The sequence below is a fragment of the Neurospora tetrasperma genome, assembly GCF_000213175.1.
Source record: "Neurospora tetrasperma FGSC 2508 unplaced genomic scaffold NEUTE1scaffold_5, whole genome shotgun sequence".
NCBI classification, from domain to species: domain Eukaryota; kingdom Fungi; phylum Ascomycota; class Sordariomycetes; order Sordariales; family Sordariaceae; genus Neurospora; species Neurospora tetrasperma.
This window is the reverse complement of record NW_009799103.1, coordinates 373,243-388,618: the sequence shown is the minus strand read 5'-3', so window position 1 is coordinate 388,618 and position 15,376 is coordinate 373,243. Positions and strand designations below refer to the sequence as shown.

At 50.5% G+C, this 15,376-nt stretch overlaps 4 protein-coding genes across 4 annotated transcripts; all 4 read left to right on the top strand.

The window, feature by feature from the left end:
• Window positions 1-86: 86 nt before the first annotated feature.
• On the top strand, window positions 87-446 carry NEUTE1DRAFT_117647 (uncharacterized protein; the record flags this gene model as incomplete). The annotated part of the gene is made up of 1 exon (XM_009854623.1): window positions 87-446. One exon carries the CDS (start codon window positions 91-93, stop codon window positions 283-285), a length of 195 nt encoding a protein of 64 aa, XP_009852925.1.
• Window positions 447-3,144: 2,698 nt separating this feature from the next.
• Window positions 3,145-6,234, top strand: NEUTE1DRAFT_147686 (uncharacterized protein; the record flags this gene model as incomplete). The annotated part of the gene is made up of 2 exons (XM_009854622.1): window positions 3,145-3,426; window positions 3,708-6,234. The coding sequence occupies 2 exons, from the start codon at window positions 3,145-3,147 to the stop codon at window positions 6,090-6,092; spliced, it is 2,667 nt and encodes an 888-aa protein (XP_009852924.1).
• A 2,171-nt stretch (window positions 6,235-8,405) lies between these two features.
• Window positions 8,406-11,227, top strand: NEUTE1DRAFT_139321 (uncharacterized protein; the record flags this gene model as incomplete). Its single annotated transcript, XM_009854621.1, has 6 exons — window positions 8,406-8,875; window positions 8,929-9,928; window positions 10,023-10,142; window positions 10,205-10,213; window positions 10,375-10,606; window positions 10,695-11,227. The coding sequence occupies 6 exons, from the start codon at window positions 8,406-8,408 to the stop codon at window positions 11,225-11,227; spliced, it is 2,364 nt and encodes a 787-aa protein (XP_009852923.1).
• Window positions 11,228-12,331: 1,104 nt separating this feature from the next.
• NEUTE1DRAFT_117646 (uncharacterized protein) lies at window positions 12,332-12,753 on the top strand (the record flags this gene model as incomplete). The annotated part of the gene is made up of 1 exon (XM_009854620.1): window positions 12,332-12,753. One exon carries the CDS (start codon window positions 12,374-12,376, stop codon window positions 12,635-12,637), a length of 264 nt encoding a protein of 87 aa, XP_009852922.1.
• Between the last annotated feature and the right edge of the window lie 2,623 nt (window positions 12,754-15,376).

Below are 15,376 nucleotides of genomic sequence, written 5' to 3'. Positions count from 1 at the left end.
CTGATATTGACATGGCCATGTTCTTTCAGTGTGACTGCCAACGCCCTTGCTCAAATTGCATCCGTCTCAACAAACAAGATGATTGCCGATATGAGTATTGAACGCGTCCGCGGCCAAGGAGCAGCCAGCAGGTGTCTGGAACTGGTGCTGCTGGAACACTCAGAACAACTAGCACAGGCGAACCGCAGTTCAGATTATATTTCTTTTCTCGGAAGGATGAAGAAAACAGGTAGCGAGCGGGCCTGGACGCGTGATCTTGGGTATATAGCGTGTGATCATATATGAAGGAGATGGCTTATAGTAAATAGTGCTTTGGCAGGCATAAGCATGCTTGGCTTTTCTTGCTTATTGTAGAACGGAAATAGCGAGTACAAGGTAGTCAGTTGAATAACTTAACGAAGGGGAAATAGCGGTGTTCTTTGGAAGTAATAAATATTTTTGGACTTATTTCAGGTGTACTGTCTTCCACTCAATGTGCACCCATCCAGCCCTTTCACTTACCTTATCTTGCTCTTATACTACAAATAAACAGAAATATGTGTATGAAATGGATCGAATCAAGTACATACACTACAAGAATAGGTGACAGAGCGGTGCTGGCTTTCCACCGCAGGGCAGCAAATACGAAGTTCCGTCGATTGTTCAGAAGGTAAGGAGGTTGCTGAGGAGAAACGAGAGATTTCCCATAAGTTCAATTGAATAAACAAAGAAAGAACAAAAGAGCGAGAAAAGAATTGTCATCCGGCAAGGCGAACAAGACTGAACACATGAGAGAGAACAACTCGGCAAAGCGGCGGGATCGAATGGATCGCCGGAACCACCCGTCCGCCCGTCGGTTAGTCAAGGATCAATTGGTTCAATGTGGAGACATTTCCAGCATGCATGCATGCACACAATTGGGATCAATGTTTGGGAACGATTCGTTGTTTGGAAACAAAAAATAAAAAGCACAGAAAAAAAGAGATAGAAATGGATGATCCATGTTTTAAGCCGTCCCGCGGGCCGCATGAGGCGGCTATGAGCGAGCATATTGAGCGGGCATGAGCGAGCGGGCATCGATGGATGCGGGGAAATTTGAGACCTACAGGATGGGAATTCGTGCACATCGGTGTCTTCAAAAATTGTGAGAAAATGGAAAGTTGCAGCGAGTAAAGTCTAAAACAGACATGAGCAGGGAGGAGTAGAGGAAAGGAGAGCAAAAGGAAAGAGGCGGGGTGGATTGAATTGAATGATTGATTGATTGACGGCACGTGCTATGTCTCTCAGCGCAGATACTCATTTCTTTCCTTTGATCATCGCATCGTTCAAAAAAGAATAAAGAAGAACTGAAGAAGAACAAACCCCGGTCAATCGCGGCCTCGGGACTCGTTTCGCTTGGAGATCATTTTTCGTTAGTTAGGTAGTTGGATACTTAAGTAAGCAAGCAAGCAAGCAAGCAAGCAGCCTTGCGGATGAATCCGTTGGCTGTCGTTGTCGATTGAATTGATTGAATTAACGGGTAATTATTTTGGGGTATAATTATCTCATCTCATCTCATCTTATTTGATCTACGTGCTGCGTATCTGCATTGGTGGACATTGGATCGGAGATAACATTACACACTATTGGCACACGACTCGCTCGCTTGCACATGATGACGGACGGATGTTGGGTCGGTCGCCGTTGTCTTTGAATTGAACTGTAGAGGTATAAAAGACAGTCCCCCTCTGCGAACCCCTCTTTTTCGGAATGGCCTCGCGTGTTTCGTCGTCTGCCTGTCTCGGTCAATCGGTGGTTTTGATGGTATGACGACTTGTCGTTCGGTTGTTGTTGTTGTTGTTGTTGTTGTTCGTTGCTTTATCAATGCGATTCCACTTGGGTGTGAGTGGGGTTTGGTCGCAATGGGGCCGCGGACCGGGGAAAGAGGAAAGACACAAGGCGGCTAAGCTGGAAGTGGTTAGGGTGATGTGCATTGGGCGGTGAGCGTTTTTGTACCTTTGTAGCCTCTGGCAGCTGGTGGATGGTGTAGGTGTTAATGAAAGTGTGGAGGAAGCCACCAAAGCTATAACAAAAAGAAAGACAGCTGACAGCTGAGGGAAGGTGCTGGAGGACTGTTGTGTGGTGTCATTGGTGTGAGCGGGTACCTGTTCGGCGCAACCCTTGTCTCTGGCACAAGCCGCGTCTGGGCCTCTTTTCACCCCGACACCTTTCCATTTGTGGTAGGAAGTCTTGGCCGCATCTGTAAGCGGGCTGCAACGATTGCGCCAGTGTCAGTCATTGGCGACGAAATGCACGCATTCTCTGCTTGTGCAGTGGTGACCTGGCGCGTCCTCGACCTCTGGAATCGAATCCACAATGGACGCCAGTCATTTCTGCTGTGTGTTGTTCAACGCCTTCATACCCAACACGAAGCACATGAGGACCGGACCGGGGCCTCAAATGGGGACAAGTGGAAGACATGGATCATTCTGCTTGAGGAACCCGGGGCCACGGGGACAGGGGGGGATGCCCAACCAGTGCTCGCCGTTTTGGTCGTTATCATTCAATTTTCCTTCTTTATTTTTTTTCTTTTTTTTCGCTCTTTTTTTCTCTCTCCATTTCCCTTCGTCTGTCTAACCCATACCCACCGACCGATATCCTATACCTCTAGCCTATAGACCGGCGAGGCCCCGTTTCTTCTTCCTCTCAATTCTGCTGTCATCAGGATCCCAGTGTCAATACCGGAACACCCACTTTGCCGGGTTCACCGTCCTTTGCCGGCCAATCCTTGCGACTTCCGAGTCAACGATCCGTGGTCCTCGTGCTTTTTCCCGACCTTCTTTTTCTCCATCCTGCCTGCAAAATCTCCGACACGGCATTCGGGTATCTGTGCACAGGTGTTCCCTACCTGTTCCTTACCGACTTCTACGCTGTTCGTCCCTAAAAGCCACAGCGCCAAAGCGAGTCCAGATTCGTGCTCCCGGTGCCGCCGATCCTCCAGTCAATCAGGGGTCGACACTTCAGCAGCATGGTGGAGGTGGTGTTGACCAAGACACCATCCTCCTCCTCCTCCTCCTCATCCTCATCCTGCTCCTCTTCATCCGCCTGTGACGACAACACATTCCAGCGACGGTTCCCGAGTAGCCCGACGAGTCCAGTATACACACTATAGGCATGGGAATGGGAATGGCAGACGCCGCGACTCCGACCGCCGACTGCGAACAAGAAGTAGCCGTTGCCGCCGCTGCTGCTGCTGCTGCTGAGCCCGTAGCTGAGCTCGTGCCGCAAAACCCTCCAACATCACCCACCGCCGCCATGGGATCCAGCGGCGATAACTCCGCCCAGGGGGCACAGCCGTCGGCTATGCGGTGCTGCTGTGGAAGGGAGGACTGCGTCTATCTTAGGCACAACTGTACTCTCCTCAAGAGTGTCGAGCGCGATGTCCATACGGCCGCCAAAATGGGCCAGGTGAGTAATCAATGACGCAGACCTGCTTCCTGTTTGATGCGTGCCGCATTCCTTTCATCCGCTCCCTGTGCGCCCGTCACCACCGTCAATTGCTCCCTTCATATCCCTTGATTTGGCTCCGACCATGGCTTGGTTGCAAAATCATCTGCGTCTACCTTGTCTTCCTCACAGATTGCACAATGCTAGAGTGGTCGGAAAAGACACCTGCAACGCACAGCAAATGGCGCGCGCGACAACCCAGGCCGGAGGAATGCTTCTCCTCGCTGACCTTTTCCCTCCAGACTCTGCTCATCCGCCATGAAGCCTACATGGCCGCCGCCGAACGCGACCGCGCCGAACTCACCGCTCGCATTGAACAGCTGGAACGCGAAAATGCAGAGCTCGAGGAGAAGAACAGGGAAACGATACACGAGAATTACAGCCTCCATGCCGAACTCGAGTCGCTCAATGACACCGTCCGAGAGGCCGACACTCGCATTGACTACCTCGAGACCACCCTGCGCGAGTCCCAGCGCGAGATCCGCCGACTGGAATTGGCGGCGGAGAGGGCAGCGACCCTGGAGAAGCAGCTCTCCATGCTCGAGGAGGAGCAGGCGACACTACAGGCGACCTTGGTCAATACACAGGAGGAGGCGCGCACCGCCATCACACGTTGGAAGCAGGCCGAAAAGGGAATCAACGACTTGCAGGAGCAACTGGAGCGCATGGAGAAGGAAGCAAAAGAAGAACGGGAACGACACGCCGAGGTTATCGGCCGTATCGAAAAACAACGAGAAATGGAAAAGGAGCTCAGCACGGCAGCAGGCAGACTTAAGGGTGCTGCCGCTGTCAAGTCCCTATCCGACACCAAGAGCACGCGCAATGTCGTGTCGCATTTTGTACGCGACCTCTTGCAGGACAACGCCAACCTACAACTGGGCATTGCCGAACTGCGTGAGATGCTAATGAACTCACACGACGAAATCCAACTCTTACGGGAACAGATACATTATCACCAGCCGTCATCAAGTAATCCTAAGCAGTTGGGTACCGTATCAACACTACAGACCGAATTCGACGATCCAGACTCGGCCAAAACACCAAAGATCTCACAAGCCGTACACGTCCACCACCATTACCATATCGCCCAGAAGGGCGAGTCACGAAAACAAAAGAAGAACAGGAGATCCATGACTTCAGGTACCTTTTCGCCGCCACACATCATCTCAGCACCTACAACACCAGTATCCTCCCAGAATCCCCAATGGCAGGCGGGCCGTGGCCTTGGGCCACCCTTTATCCCGCGTCACAGTGCTCACGATTCCACCTCGACAGCAGCAGGCCGTTGGTCCCTAATCTCCGAAATGCCCTCCGAATTCGCGCCATCCTCCGCGCCGACCTCTCCCCAATCGAACCCCCGGCGCAATTCCGTCTTCGACCGCGGCATCATTGAGGTGTCGGTCCCCAACTCTCCCACAACAAGTGTCGATCCAACTTCCCCCGAATGGAACCGAAAGTCGCACCGCAGACAGGCATCCCAATGGTCGACTCGTAGTACGGCCATGCACAATTCCGGCACCTGTTCACCACCATATCCCGGCCACCGTTCGCTAGCCGGTCTCGTTCTTGCCGAGGAGCTCAACCAGGCCATGGGCGCCTACACCACCGACGACGTACCCGACATGGCCCACGGGGTTTCCTCCGCCGAAGACGACACCGTTGAGACCATGAGCGCAAATGGCGATGTCGATGACCCGGAAATTGTGACCGACGACACGATTCACAGAGATCTCGACTTCCACCCCGAAGCGGCAGAGCAACGAACAGGAGGACTCCGACGGATGACCTCACACGAATCCATCATGTCCCTCTCCAACGGTCTCGACATCCACACCCTCAAGGTCCGCCCGAGCCAACTGACCCTGCGACCCCTCGGCCTCAGTGCCGCCGGAACCGGAATCAGCAACGTCACGGCCATGCCGACCATCTCGGCGCGCGGTTCGCGCGGAAGCATGCACGCCAGAGATAATTTGGCCCTGGTAGGACAGCGCCTACCCCGACCCGTATCCACCTCCCAGAATAACAAACGTCCCTCGGTCGCCGAGCCGCCCTTCTTCCTCAATCCCAATCGTCGCGCCCACACTGACGGTTTGCATATGTCCTCTTCTGTGCGATCAACAGCCTCCCGTCAGCTGTCTCTTCCTACCTTGGGTAGGCTAGTCTCATGGCGGCCTTGGAGCCAGAGTTCTAGCCAGCCGACTACCGCAATCGACGCAGCACCCGGAACCACGGGAAGATCAACAGGACTGGAGCCAACCCCGGAACTCCCCGAGCCCACATCCACCCCGGTTGGAACAGGAAGCACAGGCGCAGGCACCGGCCTAGGCATCGCCATTGCTGCAAGCGACGGCAAGTCATCCTACCGAAGCGTCAGCTCGTCCACCACCACTGGCACGGCCGGCACGGCAACTACAACCACCACCACCCCCCTGTCGTCTTCCTTGCGGTCCGTGTCCTCTGCAACGACGGGGACTACCATCAAGCCTAGGGCGCCGGGCATCAATCAACCCGGCGTGATCCCAGGGTTTCTGTCGAGGAAGGGTGGGTTGCCGAGTAAGGTGACGGTGGAGGCGTTGGATGTGAGTCAGCTGGGGAGTATTGAGGAGGCTTTAAGGGAGGGAATATAGGGGTGATGAAGAAGGGGATATATAAAGGAAAGGAATTAATGATGTGGAATGATGGCTGCTGTAGAAGGAAGGAAGGGAAAATACGACGAAAAGGTTGCAATATTACTACATCATAACTTTTTTTTTTTTTGTTTGGATACAGATTCAGATTCTCAGTTGTTTCAGATTTTCTCATGGCGACCCGGCCCAAGCGATGGTCAGCAAGGCAGAGATGGTCAGCAAGGAAGAGATCTTGGATCTTAAAAGAAGGGATTTCTTGGATGGATTTATTTTGTTTTAGCATCTCTGCGTCTTTGCATCAGGAAGCGGTGTTTTGGGTCGTTCGAAGGTATCGAATTGTTTTGTACATGTGTCTCTAGGTTATTTATACCCTTGTTCAAATTCGCTATTGTCTGCTTCTTGTTTGTTGAGTGCTTCTCTTGCTCTTCTTTTCCTATTGACTGCGGGTCCAGCTCCGTTCGATAAGATTAATCCAGACTCGCAGTATATACACAATATCTCATGTTGTATTTTCAAACCACCACTAACTGAACTGGAAGGGCACATCGGGACTCCCCAGCTCTCTCTCTCTCGGGACCGCAAGAGGCATTCTACCCAATCTCAGCTGTGGCTTGTCTTGTTTATACAGTAGCGTTTCGTACTACCGTATCCTACCAAATACTTCAAAGAAACCTACTCTATTAATGCACACCCTTCTCAATCTCAGCTGGCCTCAGCAGCGGCCGGTTGCGTCTACTCCGATCGACTACATCTTGTTGGTTACCTAGATAGGAGAGGTACCTACAGATAGAAAGATCTATGTTCTACTAATCGCCCATACCCAATCCAAACGTAACGTCTCAAGTGTGAGGTTAGTCTCTCCTTCGTCCTTCCTGAAAACATCAACTCCCGAAAGCTAATTCCCTTACCACCACAGAATCTTCACAACAACCGTTGCGTTGCGATTTCGAACCGACCGCTAGGTAACCATGCCACCCATTTCCCTAGATTATACGCGCCGGCCCCTCCAGTCTTCTACTCTCTCTCTCCTCTTGACGTCTCGCGCGCTGGTGCGGCATCTCCGTCAATGTCCTCGGAAAATCCACTCCCCTAGACACCAACCCCCCCGCCCGGTGCCTCGTATCACATTCCCGAAATCTGCCTGGAGTTTGAGCGTGCCGGCAGCGACCTATCATGTGTTGGATGTTGGACGAGATCAAAAGCTGGACTTTTCTTCCAACTCTGTTAACTGAAGGAAGTTAAATCGACCAGGGGACGGGGTGGAAAGAAGTGGAGGGTCTCTACGACTGAGTGCCTCGATTGGAAATTCATTCAGGAAAAGCAGATGGATGGATGGATGGATGGCAGCAACAATACGTGGGCGAGTGCGATGGGATCCCATCGTTGAAGCCAAGGATGAGGTATGGCATGATTTTGTCAACCTGGATTCATCACATGGGTAATGTCCAGATGAGATGGTGGATCTCATGTCAAACATGGGTGATGCTTTTGGGAAGGAACCATCGATTCTTCCAAACTTATGCTTAGAGGTACTGTAGGGAGAAACGGCCATGATCAGACAGGAAAGAGGGTGCCCGGACTTCAATTGCCAGTGGAAATTGCGTGGCGCTAGCCGGCTGAAATTGTCATGGTGAGGTGTACTTCTCTTATGAAGTGGATGGAGGGGGAAGGAGTTTGGCTGACGATTAGACTGAGGGGGACTGGTCAAGGGAATGAGGAGTTCAGCTTCCGTCGTCATGACATGACGCAGTACTGTCCAAGTGAATAAGGAACAGTGAGTGCTTGACAGGTTGCACGAGAAGCCTTGGGTTAGTTGTGAAAGGCAGAAAACGAAATTGTTGTTGTCGTTGGCTGTGAAGGAAAGTGCTGCTCAATCATCCTTTCCACTTCTTTCCGATTGGATAGTGGAAGTTGCTGGCGTTGATTTTGGAGATGGAAGACGAATAAAATGATCCGAGTTTCAAGTGACTGACTGCGCCTCCTACAGATAAGCAATTCGCTGCATCATGCAGCTAGGTAGCGTTGTGACTGTACTCTTCAAGGCAGACCGCAGGAGGCACTTCGAGCCTTGACGAATAACGGGAGAGAGCGTGGTTGATGGGTAGTATCTCGTGTGGAAGGAAGGAACTGAACGAAGGCATCGCCCAATTATTGAACGTCCCCACCACACTACATGCAATTCTTACCTACTAGCCGATCCAGCCTCTCCAGTCTTGACTCTCGAGCTTCACACTCCTCAATCTGTTCTCTTCTTTCTCACCAACACTGGACTCACCTCCTGTCCTCCGTCAAGTCGTCGCTTCCCGCCTCAACATGGACCCGGCGTCGATTATCGGAATCGTGGCCGCTGCATGCCAGTTCGCTGAGCTGGCGGCAAAGGGCGCAATCAAGGGCGCTGGGCTGTTGAAGAGCCTGAGAGACACGCCTGCCAAGCTCACGGAACTTCTGAGACTTGTTCAGATATCCAAACAGAATATGGTACAACTGCGAGATCACCTAGCCCACCCAACTCTCCTGAGCCTTTTGCCCCAACTTCAACTACAATCCTTTCGAGACGACATCGATCAAGCACACAAAATAGCCGAAGAATTGGAAGTGCAGATCGAATCCCTTGTTGGACCTACCACCCAGGATTTGAGGGGGATCAAAAAGCTCTGGCGAGACGTCATCACAATCAAGAAGGAAGGGGAGTTCAACGACAGATTCGAAGCCATCCAGCGGTACAATGAGCAAATCCACCGCGGACTCTCAGGTCTCCAGGTTGCTCTGTCCACCAAAAATCTGTGAGTAAACCCAAAGTTGCCCCTCAAATGCAATAGATATTAACAGCCTTCAGGGAGAGCAGTGTAGCCATTGGAACGAGAGTCAATCAGAACACTACCGTGCTGGCTGAGATAAAAGACAAGGTCTACGAGCTGAACAGCAGGAAGACCGATGTTGACATCGATGTGAACGTGCATGGTTCTACGCTCATCGCAGCTCAGCAAACTCGAGCCAGCCCAGCAACAACCCGGGTCGAATTCGAGCTGCGACTTGAGCCGGTGTCGATCAGAGACGAAATTCGAAGCGAACTGATGCTACTGATGACTGGTCAAGGGCCGTACGCCAGTGCGTCCAATGCGCTTCTTCCCATCGTATCACGCCTCTCCCACGAAGACAGAGCGCAAGTAACTAGCATGCTTCTGATGACTCAGGCTCAGCATGCAAATAACCCGAGAAGACACAGCAACTCTGCAGCAGTGAGACGCTCCTTTGATTGGCACTCCGCCCCCTGGCCACCACTGTGTGATTGCGATATCAAAACCTATAACATCGAAAAGACATTCAAACGTGGTCCATTCTCTTTTGGTTATGGCTATGAGAACCAGAAGCGACATCACACCTCTTGCCCCTACAATGGAGGAGAGGCAGTGAAACAAACCTGGAACTATCGGCTATGTATGCAACTCCTCCCTCTGGTCAACAAAACGGTGCAGTTCGCTCTCTCTGCGACAATCGGCGGTGACGGCCTTGAGCTCCAGTTCCCGCTCAAAGTGTTTCCTACCGTTCAAAGGGCCAATTCAGCGATATTCATGCTCTTTGATAATTTCGCCGAGCGATGCGCAGAGCTCGGTTTCTTCAGGGGATATTACGTTAATCAACGTTTGTATCCTCAGTTCTTGGTCCACGGCGTTTATCCCATAGACAATGAACACGACAGCAATACCGCGGTTGCGTGGGACATTGATCGTGTTCGCCAAGAGCTCCGACACATTCGTAGGGTGTTGTGTGATGCTCATGTACTGCGAATCGGTTCAATCAGAGACAGGGATGAATCAGGATTCACTGTCCTTCATGTAAGCTGCCTTTCTTCAACACACTATACCATCTTTCCTACTTGTTGGGGCACTAATTGCGGCATCACGTCCTTCATAACTAACAAACCAACAGGAGTTGATGCTTTTGGTCCTACAGTTGATACCGGTGTATAGCCACGTCGTAGACGAAATCACAGGCCTTCTGAAGCTCATCTCAGTTAATGACATCGACGCACACTGTGTCACCGAAGGAGTTGGATCATGCCGCGTGCAAGCAGTTTCAGCCTTGCACTGGTATGACCCGACCATACATAGGAAGAACAGGTACGTGAGCCTACATCTTCAATTGCAATTCGAATTTAAACAGATATACTTGTACTCATTTTGCCATGTACCATAGTCGCAGACAATGTTTACCGACGGTAGAATATCAATTGAATAGTGCAACAGCCGCTGTTTGAATGATTTTACCTCTATTCGCACAGATACTCGATTCACAAGAGCAGCCATATCTCCCACTTGATTTTATGCTCGGCATTATGTCGCTGGATTCCAACGGTAGCACGCTACAACTACATCACGATGTGACATACTACGACGTGGCCGAAGATTTCGAAGTCTTTGAATCTGATGGAGAACAAGGCAAGGCAACCATGTATGCCTCCGTTTATCGTGCGTTATGGACATTGCTAAGGAGGAAACCAGATTTGTCTACAAGTAAGCAAAGATATGCCTGAACATCTAACCGCCTTTGAGAGAAGGGGCCGTCTCGGCTTAGTATACCGCTGCTGATATTTATCATAAGTTATTTTTAATGGAGAACTCGCAAGGATCGTTCTGGATCGAGACCTCCTTAACCTGGAACAATTCCTGACATCATCCACACTCAACTGGAGAGCACAAGCATTTGGGTTATACGGAATAAGCATTTTAGATCTGGCTGTGGGTTGGAGGGAAGGACTCCAGGCTCTGTCTGCCGTCTGGACGTGGGATGCGTCATGCACCTTTTGGCTGGCGTTCATGATATCTGACAAGGACTCTTGCCACCAAATTCTCGACTCGTTCTTCTTGCCTATGAACAGTTGTACTTTCATAAGGCTTATGATGGACTTAATCAAGGCTGATGCAATGGACTGGGCTCAAACCGTTGTCAAGTCGCATGTTCGCAAACGCAGAGATCTTGCCGCCCTTGGCCGTCAACACTTATCGCCCACCGACCAAAAGAGATTGGGACTTTCCACGGCCGAAGTCACACCATTGAATCTTCGAGCGCGGGAAGTATACGACCTTTTGAGGAAGAAAGAGATCCAAGTCCCTCTAGCCTTGCATCCTGGATAAACTGGGTCGATCTATCATGTCTTGGCCACCTTTTCCGACTATTACTATGGGTTAAGGTACATCTTCGGGACGCGTGTTCGAGTTCCGTCTACTGCAGAGGTCTGTGACAGCTTCCTGCTGGTCGTAGTGGCGCAGCAGTTGTTCGACAACGGCTTTATCGTTTTCGACAAGACCCATCTCAACATGAGAAGAGACAAACTGGTGCTAACGCCCCTGGAACAAGCCACAAGGAACCTTTCTGGACTGGCACCACTACCGATATGCGTATGGCTTCTACAGAAGGGTGCCAGTCCGAATTTCCCACTTCCGATACATCACAAGGAACAAGGCTACCTCGGGCGTCGCAGACAGAGCAGCCGCAATCTTTTAGAGCGGCTAGCAAAAGGATGCACTACTCAGCCCAACTCACACTGGTCTTTGATGCGTCTGCTAGTTCAGTACGTTTCCGGTCTGTGTCCTCTCATGTCCACAGACAGCTGTGACTGTTATTGCCTCACCTCGAACGGATGTCTACCACAACACCTCCACGTATCCTTTGATGTCTACTCCTCAATATGCAACAAGCATGAGCACAAAGCTAATGCGTTAGTTTTCTGGCTCGAGTCATGTTTTCTTACCCGTGATGAGAAGTCGCTGTGCTTCGAACAAGCAGTGCGGCTAGAGTTGTTTGACAGGCTCGGCCTCGTTCACACATGCTGTCTAGGGCGGGAATACAAAATGAACCCTCCCAAACCCGAAGAAGTCGAAAGGATCAGAGACGATGACGAGGAGCTAGCATCGCAGTTGGATCTGTTAATGTTCGCTTACCGTGGGTCCCTCCTCATGTTTCTCCGACGGCATGATGAAGATGAAGAATACTCGACGGAGTTCGATTGTGGCTGTTATGAATTTGAAGATCTGGGGAAAACGCCTCCTTCATGGGGTAGCCATAATCTTGATGGCCACACAACTCGGTTGCTGGCTCACTGGCGCCACTGGTGGAGTGTGACGGATCCAATAATGGCCGATATTTACAGCATCACTCGGCTGGATCTCTATAAAGCTTATGGTGGAGAGGTCTTTAGCGTCAGATGTTGGTCAGAGGAGGAAGTAGCAGATATGATGCGTGAGACAGCTGATAGGAGGACTAATTTGAATCTGGAAGAGATGGGATTCGGCGACCTCGATTACAAGGAAGTAATCGAGCGACAATTTCACAAAGAATTGATGTACGCAAGAGAGAACATTAATCCTGGACCTGGCGAAGACGGGAACTATTGGGAGAAGAAGTTTGACAAGGCAAATTTTGTACCAGTCTACAGAAAAGAACTCCTGGACGAGTTCATAGAAAAGCTAAGGCGAGCTGTGTCGGGACAAGATGAGATGTGGATAAGGGAAACGGAGATATGGAGTAAGTGTCAATCTTGGTAATGAGTAACGGGGAAGACAGTGCAGTACTGGTTTGTTTGTTAGTTCGAGACCTCGTGTCAACTTTCCTGTGCTTACCTCGAATACGCTATTTCTGATATTCAATATGCCATATGAGACCCTTGCTAATGCCTTTTGTCATTCGTGCTAGCCATTTTGATATGTTCTTGCGAGGTTTGGCACAATACTCGAGATAGGCTTCGTCTACGTAGTGCAGTGTACAGAGTACGGCATAGTACCTACCTAGCGTACCGAGCTGAAAAACAAATAAACCAGTACTAGATTGTGATGAATTCGGGAGACGGATAGAGAAATAGCTTCCGTTGTGCATTTAGTTAGGTATATAATGGCGATAGACAGTTACGTAGCTAAATCAGCATAATCCTCAATCTGACTCGTGAAAATCGGCTCCGTATGCGTTACCTATACCCTATCTCCTCATGGAAGTACACTCTTGTCCTTTCCTTCTCTTCCTTGGGGACAGTCTAAGCATTAAGAAGTCCAATGAGTGGAGGTTATTGTAGACTGTGTAACTTATGTTGATGGGCACAAGTGAAGGAAGGGAATGTTGATAGGTCCAGGTTGGAAGGGGGAATAGGTAAGTGGTAGAGAAGAGCGGGACTTCAGTAGGTGTTAGCTGCCTGAGATACCGAGGGAACACATGCGAGACCAGTGTCGTAATAACCAGCCCCAGATTTCCGACTTCACTCCCACGATACACAACCACGAAAGAACAAACCCCAAAAACTTATTCCCAATTTCCAGTCAACTTCCTCCAAAAGCCGCTCAACATCAATCTATTCAATCCTTCGATGCAGACAGGTAGTTAGAATGATTTGTTCCATATTCTAGGAATAAAATCCAAGACAGACAATATAGGCTTACCAAAAGCCCTCACTGACCAATCAACTACGACAGCTGAACCAACAGTTGTGAAATCTTCCGTAGTATAGTGGTCAGTATGTGAGCTTGTCAAGCTTGAACATGATATCAGTTCGATTTCGCTCGAGACCCGGGTTCAATTCCCGGCGGGAGAGACCATAACTTTTTTTTGCCATTTTTGCCTTCACACCCATCCCAGTATTCATCAATCAAAAGTCACTAACACAGAGCTTTTTGCTTTTCGGGTTTCTATTGGGCGAGGGAAACATCGATGCTCTGGAGGTCCCTGCCGGCCGTTCCTGGACCGCCCCACTGAACAAGCAGCAAGAGTGGGGACATTGGTCCTCCACTTACAACCACAACTACAACCACAACCACAACTTCCTTCCAACTTCTTCCTGTTTTCCTATTTTCTTCCTCACCACTTGCGAAGTTGGGCCTACGGCGGATGGCGCTCTCTCGCCGTCATGCGTTTAACCTACAAAGGACGGAACATTCCGACATTTACATCGCTCCATCGGCCTTGGAGACGACTGAGGATTCCAATCACTCGAAAGTCCCCCCAACTTGTTGACGAGAACGATTTCTCTAGTTGATGGTGAATGAATATCTCGTTAATACTTATAATTGCTGATGCTCAACTATTCACGCGAATCCGTCCCAACCGAACTATACCTGTGCCCAACTTGCTTGGCTACCAAAGCCGATCTTTTCTTCATAGGATCCTTCCCCCTTGCCAGAATGCTCAGACGCCGTGCGATCTCCTGCACAAACGACCGGCTGGCATCATCATACTCATAGATATAGTCATACGCCCCGTAGGAACAGAAGCCAAACAAGAAAACCGAGATGCCCAAAGAGACCAGGTACGTCACCGCCACCTTTGAATCCGCATCCCACTTCCAATCCGACTCCCCCTTTTCAAAAACCGGTGTGCACACGACAACAGACAGCCCGGGCCAGGTAGGAACACGGTCGAATACGCGATGAGCATGATGAAGCATTGCCGCCACACAAACGTTCTTCGCGAGCTCAACACCCAATGCCATGCCGCCGCGAGTCTTCTTCAGCAGCCGTCCCCGCTTCTGCTTCTGCTTCTACTCCGTTGCTTGTTGTGTTGCCTTTTCTGGTCCATGTGGTCCGCCTTCAACATCTGCATCTGCAGGAAGATGAGGCTTATTATAGCGACGCTTTTGCGTCGTGAGGATTTGCTCCAGATGAGATGTCGTCGTATCACCACCTTTGCCGTCTGTACGTCGTCGCACTTTTCAACCACGTCCAAATCCTTCTTCTTCTGGATGAAGAGCGACAGCAGCGATAGTTGCTGAGATGCGAGAAAGATTGATGCAACCGAGATACAGAGTGAAAGCGATGTATACCAGACCAGAACGCACGACCGGTCCAGTGCGAAGTCTTGACAATGTCCCAGGAAAAGGATCCGGTGATGATGGCTGTCATGACAGCGGCCTATCATCCATTTATTATATATTGTTAGCATTCATAGGTACCCTAAGTATCCCCGTGAACATGAAAGGCCAAGGGGTGTCTGGTGTTGTATGCCTACCGCGACTGCCATAAAGGATAACTCGTCCCTTTTCCCCGTCCGCCACGCCGCAATGGCGACCAATTGCGCCTTTCGGTTTTCTGCTACTTCTGTATCCAGGTTGGCAACTTCCTCGATCTCTTGGGCCGGCCGAACTGTGTTATAGATGTAGAGACGTTGGTATGGGAGTGTAGCCAAGAACTTGAGCAGAGTCAAGACAGCCATAAGTGCCGTACTGAGCCAGACGAGTACTATCTCCATGATTGAGACTTCTTTTGGTAGGTGCTTTGAGGTGACAGGTAGGTAAAGTATGGATA